This window comes from Dendrobates tinctorius, unplaced genomic scaffold (genome assembly GCF_039654945.1).
Source record: "Dendrobates tinctorius isolate UK_male_01 unplaced genomic scaffold, ASM3965494v1 ptg000074l, whole genome shotgun sequence".
In the NCBI taxonomy this organism is placed as follows: domain Eukaryota; kingdom Metazoa; phylum Chordata; class Amphibia; order Anura; family Dendrobatidae; genus Dendrobates; species Dendrobates tinctorius.
Genome location: NW_027361742.1, coordinates 3,275,332 through 3,301,310, shown reverse-complemented (window position 1 = coordinate 3,301,310; position 25,979 = coordinate 3,275,332). Strand labels below are relative to the sequence as shown.

Genomic DNA, 25,979 nt, shown 5'->3' with positions numbered 1-25,979 from the left:
GGAAAAATCTTAATGTGCAGTGTGTCAGGGCTGTACTGTATAAGTCACACAGATGCTGATACCCTTATTTTTAAAATGCTCTGGTGCTCGTTACTGGAGTCGAGCAAATTGTAAAGCTTGACCCGAGTGCCGAATATAATGGAAGTCAATGGGAAACAGCATTTTTCTTCTATGCCCTCTACAAGGCACTGGATCATATGCTAATACAATGCATCGGCTCTTTTGGTTTCCAAAATTGTTCTCTCATCTAGAAGGTGGAGCCTCAGGAAAGCATTTTTTTTTTCATTGAAAGGAGTGGCTCTCCTCGACTGGTACAGCCTTTCCACTAAGTGCAAGGAATGCCAAAAATTAGTATGAGACACTCCAATATGCATTTGAAAAGAGTATTGCCACACTGTTTTACCCTCATCCTGTGTTGTCTGAGTAGTATTACGCCCAAGATACAAGGAGAACACACATTCGGTGAGATGATCTCTGGTCCATGTGATTCGGCTAGTGTGCTAGGGCACTCACTGACCTCCTGTGTCTCCACAGGTAGGCCTCTCAAAATTCTTAATTTAGGCATTATAAACACCCTTAAAAATGTTTTAGCGAGTGTAGCAAGATCACCCTGTTGGTATGGTGGTTGAAGAGGACGACACAAAAAAGATGAAATTCTGAGACGTAATTCCATGTTTAGGTGGGAATGAGTGCATGGGGATAGACCAAAAAAAAAACCCACTGGATTTGAATTTATGTTCCGCGGCTCTCATCTGGTGGTTTGGAAAAGTCTGTTCCAATCCAGCCCTTGTTCATTCTGATGAGTCAGCCTGTCAGCATTTTGAGTTGACAGGCGTATGCACCTATCAGTTATAATACCCTCGACGGCACTAAAAACAAAATGCTAGGGGCAGAAAAGGCTAGGACCTCCAAGACATAGAGAGACAGTTCATGCCATGTGTCTAGCTTGAATACCCAATAGCTTTAAGGCACAGAGGAATCACGGAGGATGCTGCAATAGTTGGCAAGGTACTCCTTCAGCATCTTCCAAAACGTTTCCCTCCTTGTAACAGTAGCCCACACATCAGAGCCTGGGCAGTGGGAGGGTCTGAGAAAACTGTTCCAGACCTTTGATAGGTGTTCCCCTGCCTCTGCTGTGTGTCGCCCTCATCTCTACTCCTTGGTTGTCCAAGAAACTATGACATCTGCTGCCAGCTGTTGTGAACTCCCTTGCTTGGATTTCTGAGCCGAAGCTCCCTCTGCTCCCTCTGGTGTTTACTAAGAGTAGTGGAGCTGACCAGGTGGATGGAGGTTCTCCACCTGACGATGATAGTTGGGAATCTGGGATTGCTGGCTGGGAGCATATAATGGAGCTGGCTGCTCTTGAAGGTTGCTGGTGATTTTTCCCCTGTGTGCATTTGGAGCTCTTTTGTCCCCTGCCTGATCTGCATGTTCAGCTAAGTGATTCGTTTGCTAATCCTTTGCATTTAATCTGGTTGTGTCTTTTTTTTGCTTTGCTGCTAGGGTTCAGCATGCTCCCTGCTGGGGGCAGCGCTGGGCCCTGCTTCATATGTTGAAGCTTGTTCAGTCCTCTGTTATGTTAGTATCTTTTTGCTTGCTGCCAGTTTATACCAGAGTGCTGATCTAGCGGGGGTGAGATCGTGTGATCTCAGGTTTTTTTTGTATTTCAGAAGTGTTGGACTTTTTCAGGGTTTTGTGTTTGATTGCAGACAGTATCTTTTTCTGTCCTGTCCTGTCTAGACAGCTTGGGCCCCACCATTTGCTCAGTCTGTTCTCTGCCTGTGTTTGTGTCTCATCTTGTCTCACTGACAATATATGTTTGGGGGCTGTCTATTCCTTTGGGGATCTGCTCTGGGGCAGTTTAGATTTCATCTTTCTGTCTTTAGGCATAGTTAGTCCTCCGGCTGTGATGAAGCATCTAGGGCATCATAGGAATGCTCCACGGCTACTGCTAGTTGTGCGGATAGGATCAGGGGTCTGCAATCCGCTTAGTTAACAACCTCTCTGGTCTTCTGGTGGCTTAGCCTGTTCCTGCCATCCTCCTCGGTGATCCATTCATAACAGAATCAAAAGACACAACCAGATTAAATGGAAAGGATCCAACTACGTAACATCGTCTAATATTTCTGAAAAATTTACTGCATATTGTCCCATTCGTGGTTTTATTCTGAAATGTAGCGAATAGTATCACTATTCTCATCATTTCTTGTTTTTTTCTTTGAATACAATAACTGATCACGTGTTGTTGACTTTGTACGATTGTATCCCTTCCTAATACATCTCCCACTATAGCCACGTTGTTTGAACCTCTCCCTCAGGTCAGAGGCCTGTGCCTCAAAACGTTGGTCTGTTGAGCATATCCGCCTCATCCTCAAGAACTGTCCGACCAGGACGGCCCTAATAGTGACTTGGCTATGTGCTGACTCTGCATGCAATAGAGCATTAACAGATTTTGTTTTCCGGAAAACATCAGTCTGGACAGTGGATGTAGAATCCACCTCCAAACTGATGTCCAGAAAATCCATTTTAGCAGAGTCACATCTGTATGTCAACCGTATGTTAAAGCTGTTTGTATTTAACATAGCCATGAAATCCTCCAACTTGCCATCCATTGTAGCACATTCTGTCCCTCATCTACAAGGCATGCCCCTGCCAAAGAAACAGAACTCTGCAAAGAAATACGTGGATTTTGTCCGCGTTGCCCAAATGATGAAATTCCATTGTGGGATAAGACTCTATATTGTGCTTGTGTCTCCCTCTTTCCTCACAATACTACCTGCCAAAGAAATGCAGCTAAGTAGCCCGTGCAGTAACAGAAGTTGTCAAAATGCTGCGCAATTTCTCACTGCAGCAAAACAGACATACTACTCATCTCTCATATCATCCTTGTTGCACAACACTAAACAGCTATTTTATTGAGTACTTTAAATTCTCTCCTCGCCCCCAGCTCCATCTCCCTACCCACTCATCTCAGCTGAAGATTTTGCCTCATTCGTTAAGCAGAAGATTGACAACATAAGGCAAAGTTTTTGCCTAAAATCTCCTCAACCCCTCCTCATAAGTGCTCAACTCTCCTCTTCCAAAACCAACTTCAAAATCATGGAAGATCAACTCTCCAAATCACATCTCACCACCTGTGAACTTGACTCAGTCCTGTCCCACCTCTTTCCAAACCTTCATCCCTAAACTATCCCACTACTTCAACTTATCACTAACAACTGCTTCAGACATGCCTCGGTCACACCCATCCTCAAAAAGTCCTTCCTTGACCCATCCTTTGTGTATAGCTATCGCCTCATATCACTTTTCTATAGGATAACAAGGGCGCTAACCACAGTGCCGGATAATTGCAGCAAATAATAGGACAGTACCACTCTTTTTGTCCAATAAAAGATTGAAAATAGTAAGTTATTTATTCGTGCTAAAATTCCGGAATGAGATATAAAAGGAAAACATTCTTAAATATACATAGGTTTAGTGTAAGAAACAATGCATTATAAATAAAAAAAGGGGTTAGGTATTGATTACCTTGCAGTGGAGATCAAGCCAGCATGGAATTATGTTCCCAATGTAAAAGGTCCTTTTCAGGAGAAGGCAGTTTTCTTTGGATAGAAATAAATGTCCAAGTACAAATTGCGATGTCCTTATTAAAAGTCCAAAAGGTGTTTCTTCCATTAAACCTATGTATATTTAAGAATTTTTTCCTTTATATCTCATTCCGGATTTTTAGCGCGAATATACACTCACTGGCCACTTTATTAGGTACACCTGTCCAACTGTGTGTTAAGACTTAATTTCTAATCAGCCAATCACATGGCGGCAACTCAGTGCATTTAGGCATGTAGACATGGTCAAGACAATCTCCTGCAGTTCAAACCGAGCATCAGTATGGGGAAGAAAGGTGATTTGAGTGCCTTTGAACGTGGCATGATTGTTGGTGCCAGAAGGGCTGGTCTGAGAATTTCAGAAACTGCTGATCTACTGGGATTTTCACGCACAACCATCTCTAGGGTTTACAGAGAATGGTCCGAAAAAGAAAAAAAATCCAGTGAGCGGCAGTTCTGTGGCCGGAAATGCCATGTTGATGCCAGAGGTCAGAGGAGAATGGGCAGACTGGTTCGAGCTGATAGAAAGGCAACAGTGACTCAAATTGCCACCCGTTACAACCAAGGTAGGCAGAAGAGCATCTCTGAACGCACAGTGCGTCGAACTTTGAGGCAGATGGGCTACAGCAGCAGAAGACCACACTGGGTACCACTCCTCTCAGCTAAGAACAGGAAACTGAGGCTACAATTTGCACAAGCTCATCGAAATTGGACAGTAGAAGATTGGAAAAATGTTGCCTGGTCTGATGAGTCTCGATTTCTGCTGCGACATTCGGCTGGTAGGGTCAGAATTTGGCGTAAACAACATGAAAGCATGGATCCATCCTGCCTTGTATCAACGGTTCAGGCTGGTGGTGGTGGTGTCATGGTGTGGGGAATTTTTTCTGGGCACTCTTTGGGCCCCTTGGTACCAATTGAGCATCGTTGCAACGCCACAGCCTACCTGAGTATTGTTGCTGACCATGTCCATCCCTTTATGACCACAATGTACCCAACATCTGATGGCTACTTTCAGCAGGATAATGCGCCATGTCATAAAGCTCGAATCATCTCAGATTGGTTTCTTGAACATGACAATGAGTTTACTGTACTCAAATGGCCTCCTCAGTCACCAGATCTCAATCCAATAGAGCATCTTTGGGATGTGGTGGAGCGAGAGATTCGCATCAGGGATGTGCAGCCGACAAATCTGCGCCAACTGTGTGATGCCATCATGTCAATATGGTCCAAAATCTCTGAGGAATGCTTCCAGCACCTTGTTGAATCTCTGCCACGAAGAATTGAGGCAGTTCTGAAGGCAAAAGGGGGTCCAACCCCTTACTAGCATGGTGTACCTAATAAAGTGGCCAGTGAGTGTATACAGTACCTTACTATTTTCATATCACTTTTCCCTTGTCTCAAAACTAAAGAAACAACAAGTCCATTCTGAACATTCTTCAAATCTATCCTCCTACTCCCTCTTTGAGTGGAATGGTGCTGTTGGAAGCCAGATTGTAAGTGGTCAAACTGCCCTGACTAACGTAAACACAACTTAACTACTATCCGCCAAATCCAACCGACATGTGTCTTGCTGAATCATGTTTAGCAGCTGAAAAAAATTGATTTTGAAATGTCTACTTGTGCATGGAGCACAATAGAAGCAGTGCACAACACACTTCTATGAAATGTGCCCTGCTATCTTTGTCTGTGGACCCCACTAATGGCACAAGAACTAAAGAAATATATGCTGGATTCAGGAGACATTTTTGAGTTGGAATTGGCCAGAAGGGAAAAGGGCTTGAATCTCAGATTTGAAGGAGAGATGAGAGTCAAGCCATTGATTTTGAAGGATAGGTCAGATGGTGGGGTGAATGAACCCTCAGCTGTGATACCATGCTGTAATGTCTGTATAATCTTTGCTTCCTCCCCTGCCCAGGAGTTGTGGTATGATCAGACTATGTCCCTGTACGGAGAGACATGACCATTACACAGTACACAGTAGGGGCACATTTATAAGATTACCTCAGCACAGGGATATTTTTTTAATCACATCCAAATGTGGAAACTATTATTATTCCAAATCTATTGAAGAAAATTAACTTTTGCTTGTGGGACATCCACTTTAAGTATGGGTTTGGATCAATCATGTTTTGGGGTTGTTTTGCAGCCAATGGCACGGGGAACGTTTCACGGGTAGAGGAAAGAATGAATTCAATAAAATTTCAGCAAATTCTTGATGCAAACGTAACACCATCTGTAAAAAAAGCTGAAGTTGAAAAGAGGATGGCTCCTACAAATGAATAAAGGTCCTAAACACTCCTCAAAATCCACAATAGACTACCTCAAGAGGTGCAAGCTGAAGGTTTTACAATCGCCCTCACAGTCCCCTGATTTGAGCGTCATTGAAAATCTGTGACTAGAACTCAAAATAGCAGAGGATGCAAGAGAACCAGGAATCTCACAGACCTGGAAGAATTTTCCAATGAGAAATGGGTGAAAATCCCTCAAACAAAAATTGAAAGACTCTTGGCTGGCTACAAAAAGTGTTTATGAGCTGTGATATTTGCAGAAGGGGGTGCTACTAGCTATTAACCTTGCAGGGTGCCCAAACTTTTGCATTGGCCTATTATCCTTTTTGGAATCTTTAAAATGTAAAAAATGATAATATAGTACTTTTTTTTGGCTAAACTGCAAAGGAAATGTGTCATATTTAACTTTAGTCTTTTTAGAGATCATTTCATCTTCACCTTGCTTAACTGTTCACAATAACAGCATTTTTGACCAGAGGTGCCCATACTTTTACATGCCACTGTATGTGTCGCCGCACTAGTGACTTGCATAGAGGCAAAACTACTGTATGTTCTTGTTATGTCATCGTCTGTGCTTCTATTACTGTATTCCATTATTCTCTTTACCTTGGCAGCATCTGCCTGGCACTGGTCACTAAAGTTGAGTTTGCCGTCCCACCATATGACCAAGTGTTGTACAATGACAGCATTACCCAGGATACTACAATTTAGTGCATAACGAAACATTTTATATTCTCTGCCCAAGTGTATGACCTTATATTTATTTACATGAAATTGCAATTGTCATTTTTTGCCCCAATCTCCAGGTTACATAATTCCTGCTGTAATATTGAATGATCCTCTTTTCTGTGGATTACCTTGCAAATTTAGGTATAACCTACAAATATTGCAATTCTTCCATGTATGCCCCTTACAAGTCATTAATAAATACTGTGAAAAGCAAAAGGGTACCACTGCTTTGAACTTTTGGCTTTCAGACTCCATATCTCACCATCCACTACTGCTTCAATTGTGACACTACCTTCATTTCAGAGATAATCATCCTACCTCATATATAAATTTGACTTGAAAAAGAGGGGAGGAGATATGTGGGTCATTAGATAGATCAGTTCATTAAATAGAAATTGTCGACTCAGACTTATGATAAGTACTCAGAACAGTGCACTAAACAGAGGAAGCTAAAGTATAGAGTGCCATTATATAATAACACAAAAGAACTTATAGGAGAGTTATGGAGGTTTACAGGAAAGTTGATATAAATTACAATGATTATTATGTGGATCTCATATTTACCATTTGATTTCATAGAGACTTGCCGCATAGATCAAGATGATCTTGATGGAAACAACTTAGAATTGGATGAAGTTCATAATACTGACGTTTACTATGAGATCGGGGAAACAATTAAGTTTAAATGTAGGAATGGATTTAGTCATCGTGATCATCAACCAACTGGAACATGTGCTGAAAAAGAACTGATCTATCCAAAATGTATAGGTAAAGAAAAAAATTATTTCAACTTCCAATTGAAAAAAATCAGTTGAATCAGCTCCTATTACTTTTCACTAAGTGGCAAGATTGCTTTACCATTACTGATAGATTTTAGCTGGTGTCATGACTTTCCATGGCTTTTTACATCTCTCTTTCTTCATGTGTTCAATACTTTTTCCCTATGTAATTTTTCATTAGTACACATAACTCTGGGTTCTGATGCGTTAAGTTAAGAAGCTCCACACAGTGTGCTCAATCATGCTCCAGCCCAGACCTACTACTCTTTGCCTTGCCTAGGGAAGACCAAAGTATTGTTGTGCACATGTGCAGTGCTCTTTGTCCTTTCCCGCACATGCTCATTTCAGTACTTTGCTCTGCCGTTGGCAGGGCAGAGAGAAGTACACCATCACAGGAGCGTGATGGAAGACATTTTGTGGATGATGTAGGATGCGTCATCCACACAAAAAAGGGAAGAGGATGGCAATCGCAAAAAGAGAAAAGGTGCTGATCAAGACCAGTGGCATCCATGGGACCGTACCACATTGTAAGTGAGTATAATACGTTATTTTTTGCACAGAGAATTGAGGAATGCTGTATATGAAGGTGATGGCCTTTATTTATATGGGAAAAACCTTGTGATAGCTTTCTTTTAAAATTGATTGACCAGAAGATGGACAATAAACTGTTGTGTATCTTTTCAGTAAGGAATGAATTGTCTAGAAATTACCCCTGCAATCTAAAACTGAAATCACATATGCCTCAAAAGGGTAATGCACATGTTTCTAGTTCTGGCTGATGAAAAGATTTCATTAATTATTACGTTTTAGGAAGCTGCAAGGCTCCAGAAATCCAAAATGGATTCCTTAAAACTCCTGAAGACAGTTATGACTCTGGCCATTCTGCAGAATTTGAGTGCAATAAGGACCATATAAAGAATAACCTTGTAAGTCCTAAGTGTGAAAATGGTAAATGGACTCATCATCCAGTATGTTACAGTAAGTACAAAGGACATGTAGAAATATCTAGTGTGTTGTAAAAAAATAAAAACTTAAAAAACTGTCTCCTTCTGAACTTTTACTCAGGTCCATGTGAAGTCTCATCAGAAGACCTTTCTGCCAGTAACATTCAGCTAGTTTCAACTGATATTGGTAAAAGTTATAAACACGGTGCAGAATTACAGGTTTCCTGCAAGCAAGGATACAAACGACCGAATCAACTAAGTTTCTTCATTGAATGTAACGATGGGACATTTAAGTATTTACGATGCATCTCTGGAAGTAAGAATATTTTTTGTTTCTTGCTACTAACAATTAAGAGTTGTGAGAGTCTGAGTTTTCTCACAACAACTGATAAGTTCTTATCACTGCAGAAAGTATTAATGACAAAAGTCTCCAACTCATCAAAACTTTTATGCTCAAAAAGTGGTGTAAAAGCTTAGAAAAGTCGGAAAAGTTTGGATTTTTCATGCCAGTTTCTCACAGCTAAACTGAAGAGGATGGAGCTTGGGCTTGGACAGGAGTGCAGCGAGGGCGTGACCCCACAGCTAACCTAATTCATATCAAGCTGTGTGGTTCCCCACAACAGAAATCAAACTACAGTCACTCATTGTAGTAAGATTTCTGGAGTGGAGCATGGAGGCGCACGCTACTTGTCAGATGCTCCAAATTCATGAAGAGGTGAGTACCATTTCATAAATCATAGGCATCTGACTCCACCATAGCTCATCAAAACCAGTGAGAAAATGGACAGTCTTGATAAATCGGGACCATAGAGGTAAATTAATCTAGAGCTAATTTTTATTTTGGCACATGCATGGGGTCTCAAACTTGTAACCACCCCTATGAAGTTGTAGCAGACAGGTACAACTTTGCACTGGACATATCCAATTTAAATAAATTGGATCCAGTTTTGGCTAAGCATCTTCATAACTTCATTAATTCATCTTTAAAGGGAATCTGTCACCCCATTTTTCGAGCATCAGCTGCCGGCACCGCCATCAGGGGCTTATCTACAGCATTCTGTAATGTTGTAGATAAGCCCCCAATGTAACTTGAAAGATAAGAAAAATGAGTTATATTATACTCACCGGGGGATGGTCCGGTCTTGGTCTGATGGGTGTTGCGGTCCGGTGCCTCCCATCTTCTGACGGTGATGTCCTCTTCTTTGCTGACTGTCGTGGTTCCTGCGCAGGCACACTGCTCTGCCCTGTCGAGGGCAGAGCAGAATACTGCAGTGCGCAGGCGTCGGGAGAGGGCCGGCACCTGCGCACTGCAGTGCTCTGCTCTGCCCTCAACAGGGCAGAGCAGTGCACCTGCGCAGGAGCCATGACAGGAAGCAAAGAAGAGGACATCAACGTTAGAAGATGGGAGGCGCCGGACCGGACCGCGACACCCATCGGACCAAAACCGGACCCGGACCGCCCCTGGGTGAGTATAATCTAACTCATTTTTCTTCTCTTTCAGGTTACATTGGGGGCTTATGTACAGCAATACAGAATGCTGTAGATAAGCCCCTGATGGCGGTGCCGGTAGCTGATACTCGTAAAATGGGGTGACAGATTCCCTTTAACATGCTCCTTGATTCTGATACTTGTTAAAATTGAAACTTTGATTTAGGCTCTGCTCACACAGCTAGAGTTGGAAGCTGATAACTGATGAACATGATTAGGCAAAGTAGTCATGGGAAGAGTTAAAGGAACACTGCCTAAAAGGTGAAGGGAAAAATCTTAATGTGCAGTGTGTCAGGGCTGTACTGTATAAGTCACACAGATGCTGATACCCTTATTTTTAAAATGCTCTGGTGCTCGTTACTGGAGTCGAGCAAATTGTAAAGCTTGACCCGAGTGCCGAATATAATGGAAGTCAATGGGAAACAGCATTTTTCTTCTATGCCCTCTACAAGGCACTGGATCATATGCTAATACAATGCATCGGCTCTTTTGGTTTCCAAAATTGTTCTCTCATCTAGAAGGTGGAGCCTCAGGAAAGCATTTTTTTTTTCATTGAAAGGAGTGGCTCTCCTCGACTGGTACAGCCTTTCCACTAAGTGCAAGGAATGCCAAAAATTAGTATGAGACACTCCAATATGCATTTGAAAAGAGTATTGCCACACTGTTTTACCCTCATCCTGTGTTGTCTGAGTAGTATTACGCCCAAGATACAAGGAGAACACACATTCGGTGAGATGATCTCTGGTCCATGTGATTCGGCTAGTGTGCTAGGGCACTCACTGACCTCCTGTGTCTCCACAGGTAGGCCTCTCAAAATTCTTAATTTAGGCATTATAAACACCCTTAAAAATGTTTTAGCGAGTGTAGCAAGATCACCCTGTTGGTATGGTGGTTGAAGAGGACGACACAAAAAAGATGAAATTCTGAGACGTAATTCCATGTTTAGGTGGGAATGAGTGCATGGGGATAGACCAAAAAAAAACCCCACTGGATTTGAATTTATGTTCCGCGGCTCTCATCTGGTGGTTTGGAAAAGTCTGTTCCAATCCAGCCCTTGTTCATTCTGATGAGTCAGCCTGTCAGCATTTTGAGTTGACAGGCGTATGCACCTATCAGTTATAATACCCTCGACGGCACTAAAAACAAAATGCTAGGGGCAGAAAAGGCTAGGACCTCCAAGACATAGAGAGACAGTTCATGCCATGTGTCTAGCTTGAATACCCAATAGCTTTAAGGCACAGAGGAATCACGGAGGATGCTGCAATAGTTGGCAAGGTACTCCTTCAGTATCTTCCAAAACGTTTCCCTCCTTGTAACAGTAGCCCACACATCAGAGCCTGGGCAGTGGGAGGGTCTGAGAAAACTGTTCCAGACCTTTGATAGGTGTTCCCCTGCCTCTGCTGTGTGTCGCCCTCATCTCTACTCCTTGGTTGTCCAAGAAACTATGACATCTGCTGCCAGCTGTTGTGAACTCCCTTGCTTGGATTTCTGAGCCGAAGCTCCCTCTGCTCCCTCTGGTGTTTACTAAGAGTAGTGGAGCTGACCAGGTGGATGGAGGTTCTCCACCTGACGATGATAGTTGGGAATCTGGGATTGCTGGCTGGGAGCATATAATGGAGCTGGCTGCTCTTGAAGGTTGCTGGTGATTTTTCCCCTGTGTGCATTTGGAGCTCTTTTGTCCCCTGCCTGATCTGCATGTTCAGCTAAGTGATTCGTTTGCTAATCCTTTGCATTTAATCTGGTTGTGTCTTTTTTTTGCTTTGCTGCTAGGGTTCAGCATGCTCCCTGCTGGGGGCAGCGCTGGGCCCTGCTTCATATGTTGAAGCTTGTTCAGTCCTCTGTTATGTTAGTATCTTTTTGCTTGCTGCCAGTTTATACCAGAGTGCTGATCTAGCGGGGGTGAGATCGTGTGATCTCAGGTTTTTTTTGTATTTCAGAAGTGTTGGACTTTTTCAGGGTTTTGTGTTTGATTGCAGACAGTATCTTTTTCTGTCCTGTCCTGTCTAGACAGCTTGGGCCCCACCATTTGCTCAGTCTGTTCTCTGCCTGTGTTTGTGTCTCATCTTGTCTCACTGACAATATATGTTTGGGGGCTGTCTATTCCTTTGGGGATCTGCTCTGGGGCAGTTTAGATTTCATCTTTCTGTCTTTAGGCATAGTTAGTCCTCCGGCTGTGATGAAGCATCTAGGGCATCATAGGAATGCTCCACGGCTACTGCTAGTTGTGCGGATAGGATCAGGGGTCTGCAATCCGCTTAGTTAACAACCTCTCTGGTCTTCTGGTGGCTTAGCCTGTTCCTGCCATCCTCCTCGGTGATCCATTCATAACAGAATCAAAAGACACAACCAGATTAAATGGAAAGGATCCAACTACGTAACATCGTCTAATATTTCTGAAAAATTTACTGCATATTGTCCCATTCGTGGTTTTATTCTGAAATGTAGCGAATAGTATCACTATTCTCATCATTTCTTGTTTTTTTCTTTGAATACAATAACTGATCACGTGTTGTTGACTTTGTACGATTGTATCCCTTCCTAATACATCTCCCACTATAGCCACGTTGTTTGAACCTCTCCCTCAGGTCAGAGGCCTGTGCCTCAAAACGTTGGTCTGTTGAGCATATCCGCCTCATCCTCAAGAACTGTCCGACCAGGACGGCCCTAATAGTGACTTGGCTATGTGCTGACTCTGCATGCAATAGAGCATTAACAGATTTTGTTTTCCGGAAAACATCAGTCTGGACAGTGGATGTAGAATCCACCTCCAAACTGATGTCCAGAAAATCCATTTTAGCAGAGTCACATCTGTATGTCAACCGTATGTTAAAGCTGTTTGTATTTAACATAGCCATGAAATCCTCCAACTTGCCATCCATTGTAGCACATTCTGTCCCTCATCTACAAGGCATGCCCCTGCCAAAGAAACAGAACTCTGCAAAGAAATACGTGGATTTTGTCCGCGTTGCCCAAATGATGAAATTCCATTGTGGGATAAGACTCTATATTGTGCTTGTGTCTCCCTCTTTCCTCACAATACTACCTGCCAAAGAAATGCAGCTAAGTAGCCCGTGCAGTAACAGAAGTTGTCAAAATGCTGCGCAATTTCTCACTGCAGCAAAACAGACATACTACTCATCTCTCATATCATCCTTGTTGCACAACACTAAACAGCTATTTTATTGAGTACTTTAAATTCTCTCCTCGCCCCCAGCTCCATCTCCCTACCCACTCATCTCAGCTGAAGATTTTGCCTCATTCGTTAAGCAGAAGATTGACAACATAAGGCAAAGTTTTTGCCTAAAATCTCCTCAACCCCTCCTCATAAGTGCTCAACTCTCCTCTTCCAAAACCAACTTCAAAATCATGGAAGATCAACTCTCCAAATCACATCTCACCACCTGTGAACTTGACTCAGTCCTGTCCCACCTCTTTCCAAACCTTCATCCCTAAACTATCCCACTACTTCAACTTATCACTAACAACTGCTTCAGACATGCCTCGGTCACACCCATCCTCAAAAAGTCCTTCCTTGACCCATCCTTTGTGTATAGCTATCGCCTCATATCACTTTTCTATAGGATAACAAGGGCGCTAACCACAGTGCCGGATAATTGCAGCAAATAATAGGACAGTACCACTCTTTTTGTCCAATAAAAGATTGAAAATAGTAAGTTATTTATTCGTGCTAAAATTCCGGAATGAGATATAAAAGGAAAACATTCTTAAATATACATAGGTTTAGTGTAAGAAACAATGCATTATAAATAAAAAAAGGGGTTAGGTATTGATTACCTTGCAGTGGAGATCAAGCCAGCATGGAATTATGTTCCCAATGTAAAAGGTCCTTTTCAGGAGAAGGCAGTTTTCTTTGGATAGAAATAAATGTCCAAGTACAAATTGCGATGTCCTTATTAAAAGTCCAAAAGGTGTTTCTTCCATTAAACCTATGTATATTTAAGAATTTTTTCCTTTATATCTCATTCCGGATTTTTAGCGCGAATATACACTCACTGGCCACTTTATTAGGTACACCTGTCCAACTGTGTGTTAAGACTTAATTTCTAATCAGCCAATCACATGGCGGCAACTCAGTGCATTTAGGCATGTAGACATGGTCAAGACAATCTCCTGCAGTTCAAACCGAGCATCAGTATGGGGAAGAAAGGTGATTTGAGTGCCTTTGAACGTGGCATGATTGTTGGTGCCAGAAGGGCTGGTCTGAGAATTTCAGAAACTGCTGATCTACTGGGATTTTCACGCACAACCATCTCTAGGGTTTACAGAGAATGGTCCGAAAAAGAAAAAAAATCCAGTGAGCGGCAGTTCTGTGGCCGGAAATGCCATGTTGATGCCAGAGGTCAGAGGAGAATGGGCAGACTGGTTCGAGCTGATAGAAAGGCAACAGTGACTCAAATTGCCACCCGTTACAACCAAGGTAGGCAGAAGAGCATCTCTGAACGCACAGTGCGTCGAACTTTGAGGCAGATGGGCTACAGCAGCAGAAGACCACACTGGGTACCACTCCTCTCAGCTAAGAACAGGAAACTGAGGCTACAATTTGCACAAGCTCATCGAAATTGGACAGTAGAAGATTGGAAAAATGTTGCCTGGTCTGATGAGTCTCGATTTCTGCTGCGACATTCGGCTGGTAGGGTCAGAATTTGGCGTAAACAACATGAAAGCATGGATCCATCCTGCCTTGTATCAACGGTTCAGGCTGGTGGTGGTGGTGTCATGGTGTGGGGAATTTTTTCTGGGCACTCTTTGGGCCCCTTGGTACCAATTGAGCATCGTTGCAACGCCACAGCCTACCTGAGTATTGTTGCTGACCATGTCCATCCCTTTATGACCACAATGTACCCAACATCTGATGGCTACTTTCAGCAGGATAATGCGCCATGTCATAAAGCTCGAATCATCTCAGATTGGTTTCTTGAACATGACAATGAGTTTACTGTACTCAAATGGCCTCCTCAGTCACCAGATCTCAATCCAATAGAGCATCTTTGGGATGTGGTGGAGCGAGAGATTCGCATCAGGGATGTGCAGCCGACAAATCTGCGCCAACTGTGTGATGCCATCATGTCAATATGGTCCAAAATCTCTGAGGAATGCTTCCAGCACCTTGTTGAATCTCTGCCACGAAGAATTGAGGCAGTTCTGAAGGCAAAAGGGGGTCCAACCCCTTACTAGCATGGTGTACCTAATAAAGTGGCCAGTGAGTGTATACAGTACCTTACTATTTTCATATCACTTTTCCCTTGTCTCAAAACTAAAGAAACAACAAGTCCATTCTGAACATTCTTCAAATCTATCCTCCTACTCCCTCTTTGAGTGGAATGGTGCTGTTGGAAGCCAGATTGTAAGTGGTCAAACTGCCCTGACTAACGTAAACACAACTTAACTACTATCCGCCAAATCCAACCGACATGTGTCTTGCTGAATCATGTTTAGCAGCTGAAAAAAATTGATTTTGAAATGTCTACTTGTGCATGGAGCACAATAGAAGCAGTGCACAACACACTTCTATGAAATGTGCCCTGCTATCTTTGTCTGTGGACCCCACTAATGGCACAAGAACTAAAGAAATATATGCTGGATTCAGGAGACATTTTTGAGTTGGAATTGGCCAGAAGGGAAAAGGGCTTGAATCTCAGATTTGAAGGAGAGATGAGAGTCAAGCCATTGATTTTGAAGGATAGGTCAGATGGTGGGGTGAATGAACCCTCAGCTGTGATACCATGCTGTAATGTCTGTATAATCTTTGCTTCCTCCCCTGCCCAGGAGTTGTGGTATGATCAGACTATGTCCCTGTACGGAGAGACATGACCATTACACAGTACACAGTAGGGGCACATTTATAAGATTACCTCAGCACAGGGATATTTTTTTAATCACATCCAAATGTGGAAACTATTATTATTCCAAATCTATTGAAGAAAATTAACTTTTGCTTGTGGGACATCCACTTTAAGTATGGGTTTGGATCAATCATGTTTTGGGGTTGTTTTGCAGCCAATGGCACGGGGAACGTTTCACGGGTAGAGGAAAGAATGAATTCAATAAAATTTCAGCAAATTCTTGATGCAAACGTAACACCATCTGTAAAAAAAGCTGAAGTTGAAAAGAGGATGGCTCCTACAAATGAATAAAGGTCCTAAACACTCCTCAAAATCCACAATAGACTACCTCAAGAGGTGCAAGCTGAAGGTTTTACAATCGCCCTCACAGTCCCCTGATTTGAGCGTCATTGAAAATCTGTGACTAGAACTCAAAATAGCAGAGGATGCAAGAGAACCAGGAATCTCACAGACCTGGAAGAATTTTCCAATGAGAAATGGGTGAAAATCCCTCAAACAAAAATTGAAAGACTCTTGGCTGGCTACAAAAAGTGTTTATGAGCTGTGATATTTGCAGAAGGGGGTGCTACTAGCTATTAACCTTGCAGGGTGCCCAAACTTTTGCATTGGCCTATTATCCTTTTTGGAATCTTTAAAATGTAAAAAATGATAATATAGTACTTTTTTTTGGCTAAACTGCAAAGGAAATGTGTCATATTTAACTTTAGTCTTTTTAGAGATCATTTCATCTTCACCTTGCTTAACTGTTCACAATAACAGCATTTTTGACCAGAGGTGCCCATACTTTTACATGCCACTGTATGTGTCGCCGCACTAGTGACTTGCATAGAGGCAAAACTACTGTATGTTCTTGTTATGTCATCGTCTGTGCTTCTATTACTGTATTCCATTATTCTCTTTACCTTGGCAGCATCTGCCTGGCACTGGTCACTAAAGTTGAGTTTGCCGTCCCACCATATGACCAAGTGTTGTACAATGACAGCATTACCCAGGATACTACAATTTAGTGCATAACGAAACATTTTATATTCTCTGCCCAAGTGTATGACCTTATATTTATTTACATGAAATTGCAATTGTCATTTTTTGCCCCAATCTCCAGGTTACATAATTCCTGCTGTAATATTGAATGATCCTCTTTTCTGTGGATTACCTTGCAAATTTAGGTATAACCTACAAATATTGCAATTCTTCCATGTATGCCCCTTACAAGTCATTAATAAATACTGTGAAAAGCAAAAGGGTACCACTGCTTTGAACTTTTGGCTTTCAGACTCCATATCTCACCATCCACTACTGCTTCAATTGTGACACTACCTTCATTTCAGAGATAATCATCCTACCTCATATATAAATTTGACTTGAAAAAGAGGGGAGGAGATATGTGGGTCATTAGATAGATCAGTTCATTAAATAGAAATTGTCGACTCAGACTTATGATAAGTACTCAGAACAGTGCACTAAACAGAGGAAGCTAAAGTATAGAGTGCCATTATATAATAACACAAAAGAACTTATAGGAGAGTTATGGAGGTTTACAGGAAAGTTGATATAAATTACAATGATTATTATGTGGATCTCATATTTACCATTTGATTTCATAGAGACTTGCCGCATAGATCAAGATGATCTTGATGGAAACAACTTAGAATTGGATGAAGTTCATAATACTGACGTTTACTATGAGATCGGGGAAACAATTAAGTTTAAATGTAGGAATGGATTTAGTCATCGTGATCATCAACCAACTGGAACATGTGCTGAAAAAGAACTGATCTATCCAAAATGTATAGGTAAAGAAAAAAATTATTTCAACTTCCAATTGAAAAAAAAAATCAGTGGGACTATATGACTTCTGAAGACAATTTTATTGGTAATCCCTCTGGAGTAGTTTACATGGAGAATCTGAACCAGTAGATGCTGAATTGTAGAGCTAAAGGCTGCCTAGTTGTAAGAAATCATAATAACAACAGTAAAGGGAATCTGTCTCTAGATTTTCTCTTTTCCATCTGAAAACAGCATGATATAGGGGCAAAAACCCTGATTCCAATAGTGTATCATTTACTTTACTGGTTGTTGCAGTTTTGATTTAAAAGTATTTTGTACACTGCAGATCTAGCAGTTCTCTGAATGCTGAGCTCTGTATAACCCCCCCACACACACACACACACCACTGATTCGCAGCTTTCAGCGTACTTTGTGCAAAATGAGAAAGCAGCCAATCACTGGTGGTAGGGGAGCTTAATCAGAGAAGTTGGAGGTCTACATGGCAGCAGGTTTACTAGTCCTCTAGTGATAATCTCCTGCTGATAAAAGAGTGATTTTATCAAAACTACAGAAAGCATCCCAGTATGTGACACATTGCTGGAATCAGGGTCTCTACATGATGCTGCTCTCAGATTAGGTAGAAAAAACCTGGTGACAAATTTCCTTAAAGAGGTGTGAGATTAGAATGCATTTACTGACTTTTCCATCATCTATACTTTTGTGTATGTAATTTTTGTGATAAACTTGGTAACTTTTGTTGAGTTCCCATTTCACAACTTATAAAGGTTTGTTCAGTTATAGAAAGTTATCACCTATCCGAGGTATAGGTGATAAACCTTTGATCTTTGGGGGGCCAGCCCGATTGACAGAATGTGGAACTTTGATCCCCAGTAAAAGCTAGAGTGGCAAGTCAGATATCTTCCACTCCATGGGGATGACTGAAGGAGCTAAGTGCAGTGACCAGCAGCCCCATAGCCGGTGAATGGAGCGGTGGTCAAGCATGTGCAACTGCTGCAACATTCTATAATTGGAATTAAAGCTCCCTGTTCTGCCAAGCAGAGTGAGTCCCAGTGCTCCGACCCTTCCAAGCAATAGGTTATCACCAATCTATAGGATATGTTTTAACTTTTTTTCACCAGACAATCCCTTCAAAAGGAAAGTCGAGCTGACAGATCCCATAGTATATTGTAGCTTCAGTGGTCTTATGGACTCTATTCCTGAATGAGCTAGAGCCATTGTTCAGCATAAGGGGGCCTATTATATCTGGCTATAGGTTTTATAAATAGTTTATGTTCTATGATAATTTATGCGACATCACAAACAGGTCAGTAATTCTGTTCTATTTCTCATTGTTCAGCAGAATCTTCAGTGTGATTACGGTGACAACACGCAAGATGTTACAACATCCGGGAACAGACAACTATAGGCAAACAGCCTTTTCTCTAATTGAATTGACTTGAATAAATTAGTGGTCACTCACGGTGTATTGTTTTAGTGACTTCTGTGTAAGAAATAAAAGTATAAACAAATACAACTGGCTCATATGTATAATTATATATATTTAATGGCAATTAAATTATCTGCAGTTTGTAGATTAGATTAACCCCTTTTCCCCATCTGGAGTAATAGTACACCAATGTCGGACTCCCTCCCTTTGATGTGGGCTCCGGCGGTGAGCCCACATCTTTCCCAGGACATGTCAGCTGTTTTGAACAGCTGACATGTGCCCGAAACAGCCGCTGATGGAATCGCGATCCACCCGCAGCTATTAAGTAGTTAAATGCTGCTGTCAAACGCTGACAGCAACATTCAAATGGCCCTTTCGTCAATCGTGCCAGAAATACGCTTACCGGTGACCCGCGTCACGTGATCGCGTGTCACCAGTGTGTTGGCATGACAACCGGAGGACTCCTTACCAGAGTCAGATACACAAGCCTTATGCAGAACTATAGCTGACACCACCTGCAGGATGCAGCAGAGCTAAATAGCAAACCTGAGACCAGTCTGGGGCTGAGAAAAGTTAACCCCTGAAATGACCAGACCATGGAAAGACAGCACTCAAAACCCGGTCTAGATCATGACAATTGATACAGTCATGTGTGGATAATATGTGTTTTTAGTGCGTTTCCACAACTGCTCAGTTTTTTATATCCAATGCAAGTCTATGGAAAAATCTGCACAGAAAATTCAGCATACCTGCAGGAGAAATTCACATGTTTCTTTATTGAATCACGCGTCACACATCAAATTAAACTGAGCAAAAAATAAGCACACTAGGCATGAGATTTCAATAATTCCCATCAACTTTGCTGGGATTGTAAGACATTGCGTTTGTAATGCAGCTAAAATATGCAGCACAAAGAACTCACGAAAAATTCATTGTGGGCACAAAGCTTTAGACCACATGCACATGTTGAGTATTTGTTCAGTATTTTACCTCAGTATCTGTAAGCCAAAATCTGGAGTGGAACAATCAGAGGAAAGCATAATAGAAACAACTCACCGCTTTTGCATTTATCACCCACTACTGGTTTTGGCTTACAAATTCTGAGGTAAAAAACTCCATAAATACCGTATTTTCCACTTTGTAAGACGCACTTTTTTCCCCCCAAACTTGAGGGGAAAATGGGGGTGCGTCTTACAAAGAGGATATACCTCACTGGGTGTAGGCCGCAGGGGTGTCCGGGCGTCTCCAGGTGTCCGTCGGCGCTGTTGGTGTCATCGGGTGCCCTGCCGTGTCTCCACGTGCCCAGCGGTGTCTCCGGTTCCCATCCCGGGGCTCTGCCGACATTTTGCAACAGGCCAGAGCCCCGGGGCTCCCTCTCTGTTCCCTCTTTATGGGCACTGGCAATATGGCGACTGCCGCCGGGGGCGGTGCATGCGCTGGTGGTGATCTCGGGACTGAGATCTCGAGAGATGACACAGCTGGGCACCTGGAGACACCCACAGCGCCGATGGACACCCGGAGATGCCCGGACACCCCTGCGGCTTACACCCGGTAAATGTCGGCAGAGCCCCGGGCTGCTGCGCAGACCCCCCTGGCAGCAGTACAAACCCCCTGGTAGCAGCACAAGCCCCCCTGGTAGCAGCACAAGCCCCCCTGGTAGCAGCACGAGCCCCCCTGGTAGCAGCACAGACCCCTGGTAGCAGCATGAGCCCCCTGGTAGCAGCATGAGCCCCCTGGAAGCAGCATGAGCCCCCCTGGTAGCAGCACAGACCCCTGGTAGCATCATGAGCCCCCCTGGTAGCAGCACGAGCCCCCCTGGTAGCAGCACGAGCCCCCCTGGTAGCAGCATGAGCCCCCCTGGTAGCAGCTTGAGCTCCCTGGCAGCAGCACAGACCCCTGGCAGCAGCATGAGCCCCCTGGCAGCAGCACAGACCCCTGGCAGCAGCATGAGCCCCCTGGTAGCAGCACGAGCCCCCCTGGCAGCAGCACGAGCCCCCCTGGTAGCATCACGAGCCCCCCTGGCAGCATGCTGCACATCGGAGCACCCTCTCATCCCTTCCTGCGGCCTGCAGTATCACCCCACTCCTGCCTCCTCCAGCAGTGACCCTGGGACCCCGCTTCACAGGAGCCACCACCCGCGGTAAGCAATAAGATGCCTGGATTATAAGAGGCACCACCATTTTATTAAAAAATGTTTTTTCCAATTTTTCTCCTCAAAATTTGGGATGCGTCTTATAATTCGGAGCGTCTTATAAAGCGAAAAATACGGTACTCTGCACGTGTATGTAGCCTTAATGTCAATTGAATGTGTTTTGAATAGATATGAGAGGATCAGTCAGGTGACGATCGAGTTCATTTCGAAATTCCTAACATCAGTAGTTTTACAAGATATTGAACAAATTGTGATAATATTAGTGGTTTGCCATTAACTCTGGAACACTTCAACAGACCCTGGTGATTCTGAGAATTTTTTCTCTTGACACTTAGTACTTTATGGTAGTAGTAAAATTTCTTTGATATAACTTGCGTTTATTTGTGAAAAAACGGAAATTTGACAAAAAATTTCGCAGTTTTCAAATTTTAATGCCTTATATCAGAGAGTCATACTGTACAAAATAGTTAATAAGTAACATTTCCCACGTCTACTTTACATCAGCACAATTTTGCAAACATAATTTTTTTCTTGTTGAGAAGTTATAAATTTGCAAAACCATATTTTTAGGGACTACCTCACACTTGAAGTGACTTTGAGGGGCCTATATGACAGAAAATACCCCAAAATTACACCATTCTAAAAACTGCACCCCTCAAGGAACTCAAAACCACATTCAAGAAGTTTATTAACCCTTCAGGTGCTTCACAGGAATTTTTAGAATGTAGAAGGAAAAAATAAACATTTACTTTTCTTTCACAAAAATTTTCAATTAGACCTATTTTATTTACTTTTGAAAGGGTAACAGGAGAAAATAGACCATATGTTTTTGTTGCAAAATTTCTCCTGAGCATATTGATACCCCATATGTGAGGGCAGTCTACTGTTTGTGCACACGGCATGGCTCGGAAGGGAACGCGCGACATTTGACTTTTTGAATGTAAAATATGCTGGAATAATTAGCAGTTGCCATGTCGCATTTAGAGAGCCACCGATGTGCCTAAACAGTGGAAACCCCCGACAAGTGACACCATTTTGGAAACTAGACCACTCAGGGAACTTATCTAGATGTGTATTGAGTATGTTGAACCCACGAGTTCTTCACAGAAGTTTATAAAGTAGAGCAGTGGAAACTAAAAAAAAAAAAATCACATTTTTCCCAAATAAAACTTTTTTAGCTTCAAATTTTGCATTTACATAAGGGTAAAAAGAGAAATTGCGCCATACAATCTCCTGAGCAATTTCTCCCGATTATGGCAATACCCAATATCTGGAGGAAAACAACTGTTTGGATGCATGGCAGGGCTTGGAAGGGAAGGAGCGTCATTTGACTTTTGGAATGCAAAATTTGATGGAATAATTAGCGGACACCATGTCACATTTGAAGAGCCCCTGATGTGCCTAAACAGTGAAACTTATCTAGATGTGTATTGAGCACCTTGAACCCCCAATTGTTTCCCAGAAGTTTATAACATTAAGCCATGAAAATAAAAAAATCACATTTTCTCACAAAAATATTTTTAGCTGCAAATTTTCTATTTTCACAAGGGCAAAAGGTGAAAATGGACCACAAAGTTTGTTGTTTAATTTCAGAAACTAATTTTGAGGCACAATTCAAAGCTCAGAAGAGAAGTGGTGCCATATTATAGTGCAGATATTTCTGCACTTGTTTGAGGGTGCCATTTTACATTGACAGAGCCCCTGAGGTGCCAGAACAGAAGAATCCACCATAAGTGATCCCATTTTACCAATTAAACCTTTCAATGAATTCATCTAGGGGTGCAGTGATAATATTGATGTGGGGAAGGTGACCTGACAGACGGACTTGTCAGGAAGAAAAAGAGATGGTTTCATAGAATCGTAGAGTTGGAAGGGACCTCCTGGGCCATCTGGTCCAACACCCTGCTCAAAGCAGGATTCGCTAAATCATCCCAGTCAGATGTCTGTCCAGCCTCTGTTTGAAGACTTCCATTGAAGGAGAACTCACCACTTCTCATGGCAGCCTGTTCCACTCATTGATCACTCTAACTGTCAAAAAGTTTTTTCTAATATCTAATCTGTGTCTCCTCCCATTCAGTTTCATCCCATTGCTTCTAGTCTTTCGTTGTGCAAATGAGAATAAAGTTGATCCTTCTACAATGTGACAGCCCTTTAGATATTTGTAGACAGCTATTAAGTCTCCTCTCAGTCTTCCCTTTTGCAAACTAAACATTCCCAAATCCTGCAACCTTTCCTCATAAGACAGGGTTTGCAGACCGGTCACCATTCTGGTCGCTCTTTTCTGAACTTGCTCCAGTTTGTTGATGTCTTTTTTAAAATGTGGTGCCCAAAACTGGACACAATATTCCAGATGAGGTCTGACCAAAGAGGTGTAGAGGGAAATAATGACTTCACGTGATCTAGACTGTATGCTTCTGTTAATACAAGCTAGAATTGCATTTGCCTTTTTTGCCGCTGCATCACACTGTTGACTCATATTCAGTCTGTAATCTATTAGTATACCCAAGTCTTTTTCACATGTGCTGTTGCTTAGCCCTATTCCTCCCATTCTGTATATGCTTTTTACATTTTTATTGCCCAGATGTAGTACTTTGCATTTTTCCCTGTTAAAAATCATTCTGTTAGTTGCTGCCCACTTCTCCAGTTTATTTATATCTTTTTGAATCCTCTCTCTCTCTTCTCTAGTATTAGCTATCCCTCCTAGCTTTGTGTCAATTCCCTCAATTCCTTCATCTAAATCATTGATAAAGATGTTGAACAATACAGGGCCCAGGACAGAGCCCTGTGGTACCCCACTTGAGACATTCTTCCAACTGGATGTGCAGCCATTTACGACCACTCTTTGGGTCCGATCACTAAACCAGTTATGAATCCACCTAACAGTTGCCTTGTCCATTCCATACTTAGTCATTTTTTCAATAAGGATTGTATGAGATACTTTGTCAAATGCTTTGCTGAAGTCAAGATATACTATATCTACAGCATTTCCTTGATCCACCCAATCAGTGATTCCGTCATAGAAGGAAATTAAGTTAGTCTGACATGACTTATTAGTTACAAATCCATGCTGACTCTGTTTAATCACTTCATTCTTATCCAGGTACTGACATACATGTTGTTTAATAATTTGTTCAAAGATCTTTCCTGGTATAGAAGTCAGACTCACCGGCCTATAGTTGCCTGGGTCCACCTTCTTCCCCTTTTCGAAGATAGGAACAACATTTGCTTTTCTCCAGTCTTCTGGGACTTCTCCTGTTCTCCAAGAATTTTCAAAGATTATGGAGAGGGGTTCAAAAATTTCTTCTGCTATCTCCTTCAGTACTCTGGGGTGTAATTCATCTGGACCTGGAGACTTGAATTCATTTAGGTTAGCTAAGTGTTTCCTCACTATCTTTCTGTTTATAGATATCCTGGATTCTTCTATTCCCTTAATAGGACAGTGAAGAACAGTTGATGTTACATTTCCTTTCTGAGAGAAAACAGATGCAAAATAGGAATTTAAAAGTTCGGCCTTCTCAACATCCTGTCTTACCATTTCATCATTTTCATCCTGTAAAAATCCTATAGCATCTTTGACTTTTCTTTTACTTTTGACATATCCCCAAAATCCTTTATTATTGCTTTTGACATCTCTTGCAAGCCTCAATTCATTGTCAGCTTTAGATAATCTGATTTGTGCCCTGCAGGTTCTGCAGACAGCATTATATTCTTCTTTAGATATGCCTCCCTCTTTCCATTTTATAAACATTTTTTTCTTCCTTTTTAGCATGTGCTTAAGTTCTGTGTTCATCCATCCTGGCTTCCTTAAATGCTTCCTATTCTTCCCTCTTTTCGGAATTGTTAACAATTGTGCTTTGAGAATTTCATTTTTCAAGATTTCCCATCCTTCCTGGACATTTTTGTCTTTAAGGATATCCAGCCATTGGATCCCACCAATTCTCTTTCTGAATCCCTTAAAATCTGCATTTCTGAAATCTAACCTTGACGTCTGAGTCTTCACAGGTCTTCCTCCTCTAGTTATCCAAAATTCTAAAATAGCATGGTCGCTACCTCCTAGGGTCCCAGCCACTTTTACCTCCTCAACCATTTCCTCCCTGTTTGTGCACTTTAGACAGTTGTTAGTTATGACAGAAGGGAAACAGCTGGGAAAAGTGTAGATTGAGTGCAGTACCTTGGTTTGTCCACAAGATGGCAGGGGAGAGCATGAGTTCAGGACTTGACAGCAGCTTATAGCTGGAGAAACCGTTTGTCATGGGGGGCGGGGTTATAGGTAACCGGGAAAGTTAAAAATAGGACAGGAGGGTTCCAGAAAGTTCCAGTCCCGGGAAGAGCTCAAGAGGAGAGGAGTTTGTGACAAAGTGTGTGCTGTGTGGAGAGCTTATCTAAGGGGACTGAGGAAAATGGAAGTCAAGGGGGTGGCCCGAAACGAAGAACCGCAGAACAGACGAGGTCCCGAGGGAAACATACCAAATTAACGACGACCTTTGATCAGTAAAGTGCTGTTGGTGAACAGGCCTAAGGCGGCCACAGTGACCGATCTGGCAGGAACGTTACTAAGCTAAAAGTACGGTGTATGTACCCGTGCCTGGAAACGGAAGGCTGTGGAAGAATTGCGGTGTATTGTTGAGGTCGTCAGGCAGACGACTAAATAAACTTGGACCTGTTGTACCGGAAATCTGCCTCCATCTTGTGTCTGTGACTCTGTGCGCAGTAAATGAGGGACCACCCCCCAGTACGGCCCACCCTACTACATTGACACCACAGATGTTTCACACTTTTATACCATTGGGTAGAGTTGAGCGAAACGGGTCGAAAAATTTCAAAAGTCGCCGACTTTTGGCAAAGTCGGGTTTCATGAAACGAAACCCGACCCTAGGATGAGGTCGGCCACGAGGTCGGCGACTTACGCGCCAAAG

The 25,979-nt window shown here is 42.4% G+C and overlaps 1 protein-coding gene across 2 annotated transcripts in view; it reads left to right on the top strand.

Moving 5' to 3' along the window:
• Positions 1–18,998, top strand: part of LOC141096342 (coagulation factor XIII B chain-like) — a 300,511-nt gene extending 281,513 nt beyond the window's left edge. The window contains exons 9-13 of one of the 2 annotated variants that reach the window (XM_073582881.1): positions 7,202–7,390; positions 8,212–8,379; positions 8,467–8,661; positions 17,302–17,490; positions 18,825–18,998. In XM_073582881.1, coding sequence (XP_073438982.1) covers positions 7,202–7,390; positions 8,212–8,379; positions 8,467–8,661; positions 17,302–17,490; positions 18,825–18,838 — 755 coding nt within the window. In that variant the 3' untranslated portion in view covers positions 18,839–18,998. Of the gene's footprint in view, positions 1–7,201; positions 7,391–8,211; positions 8,380–8,466; positions 8,662–17,301; positions 17,491–18,821 lie in introns of both variants that reach the window. The other variant, XM_073582880.1, reaches the window with a different exon arrangement.
• The last annotated feature ends 6,981 nt before the right edge of the window (positions 18,999–25,979 follow it).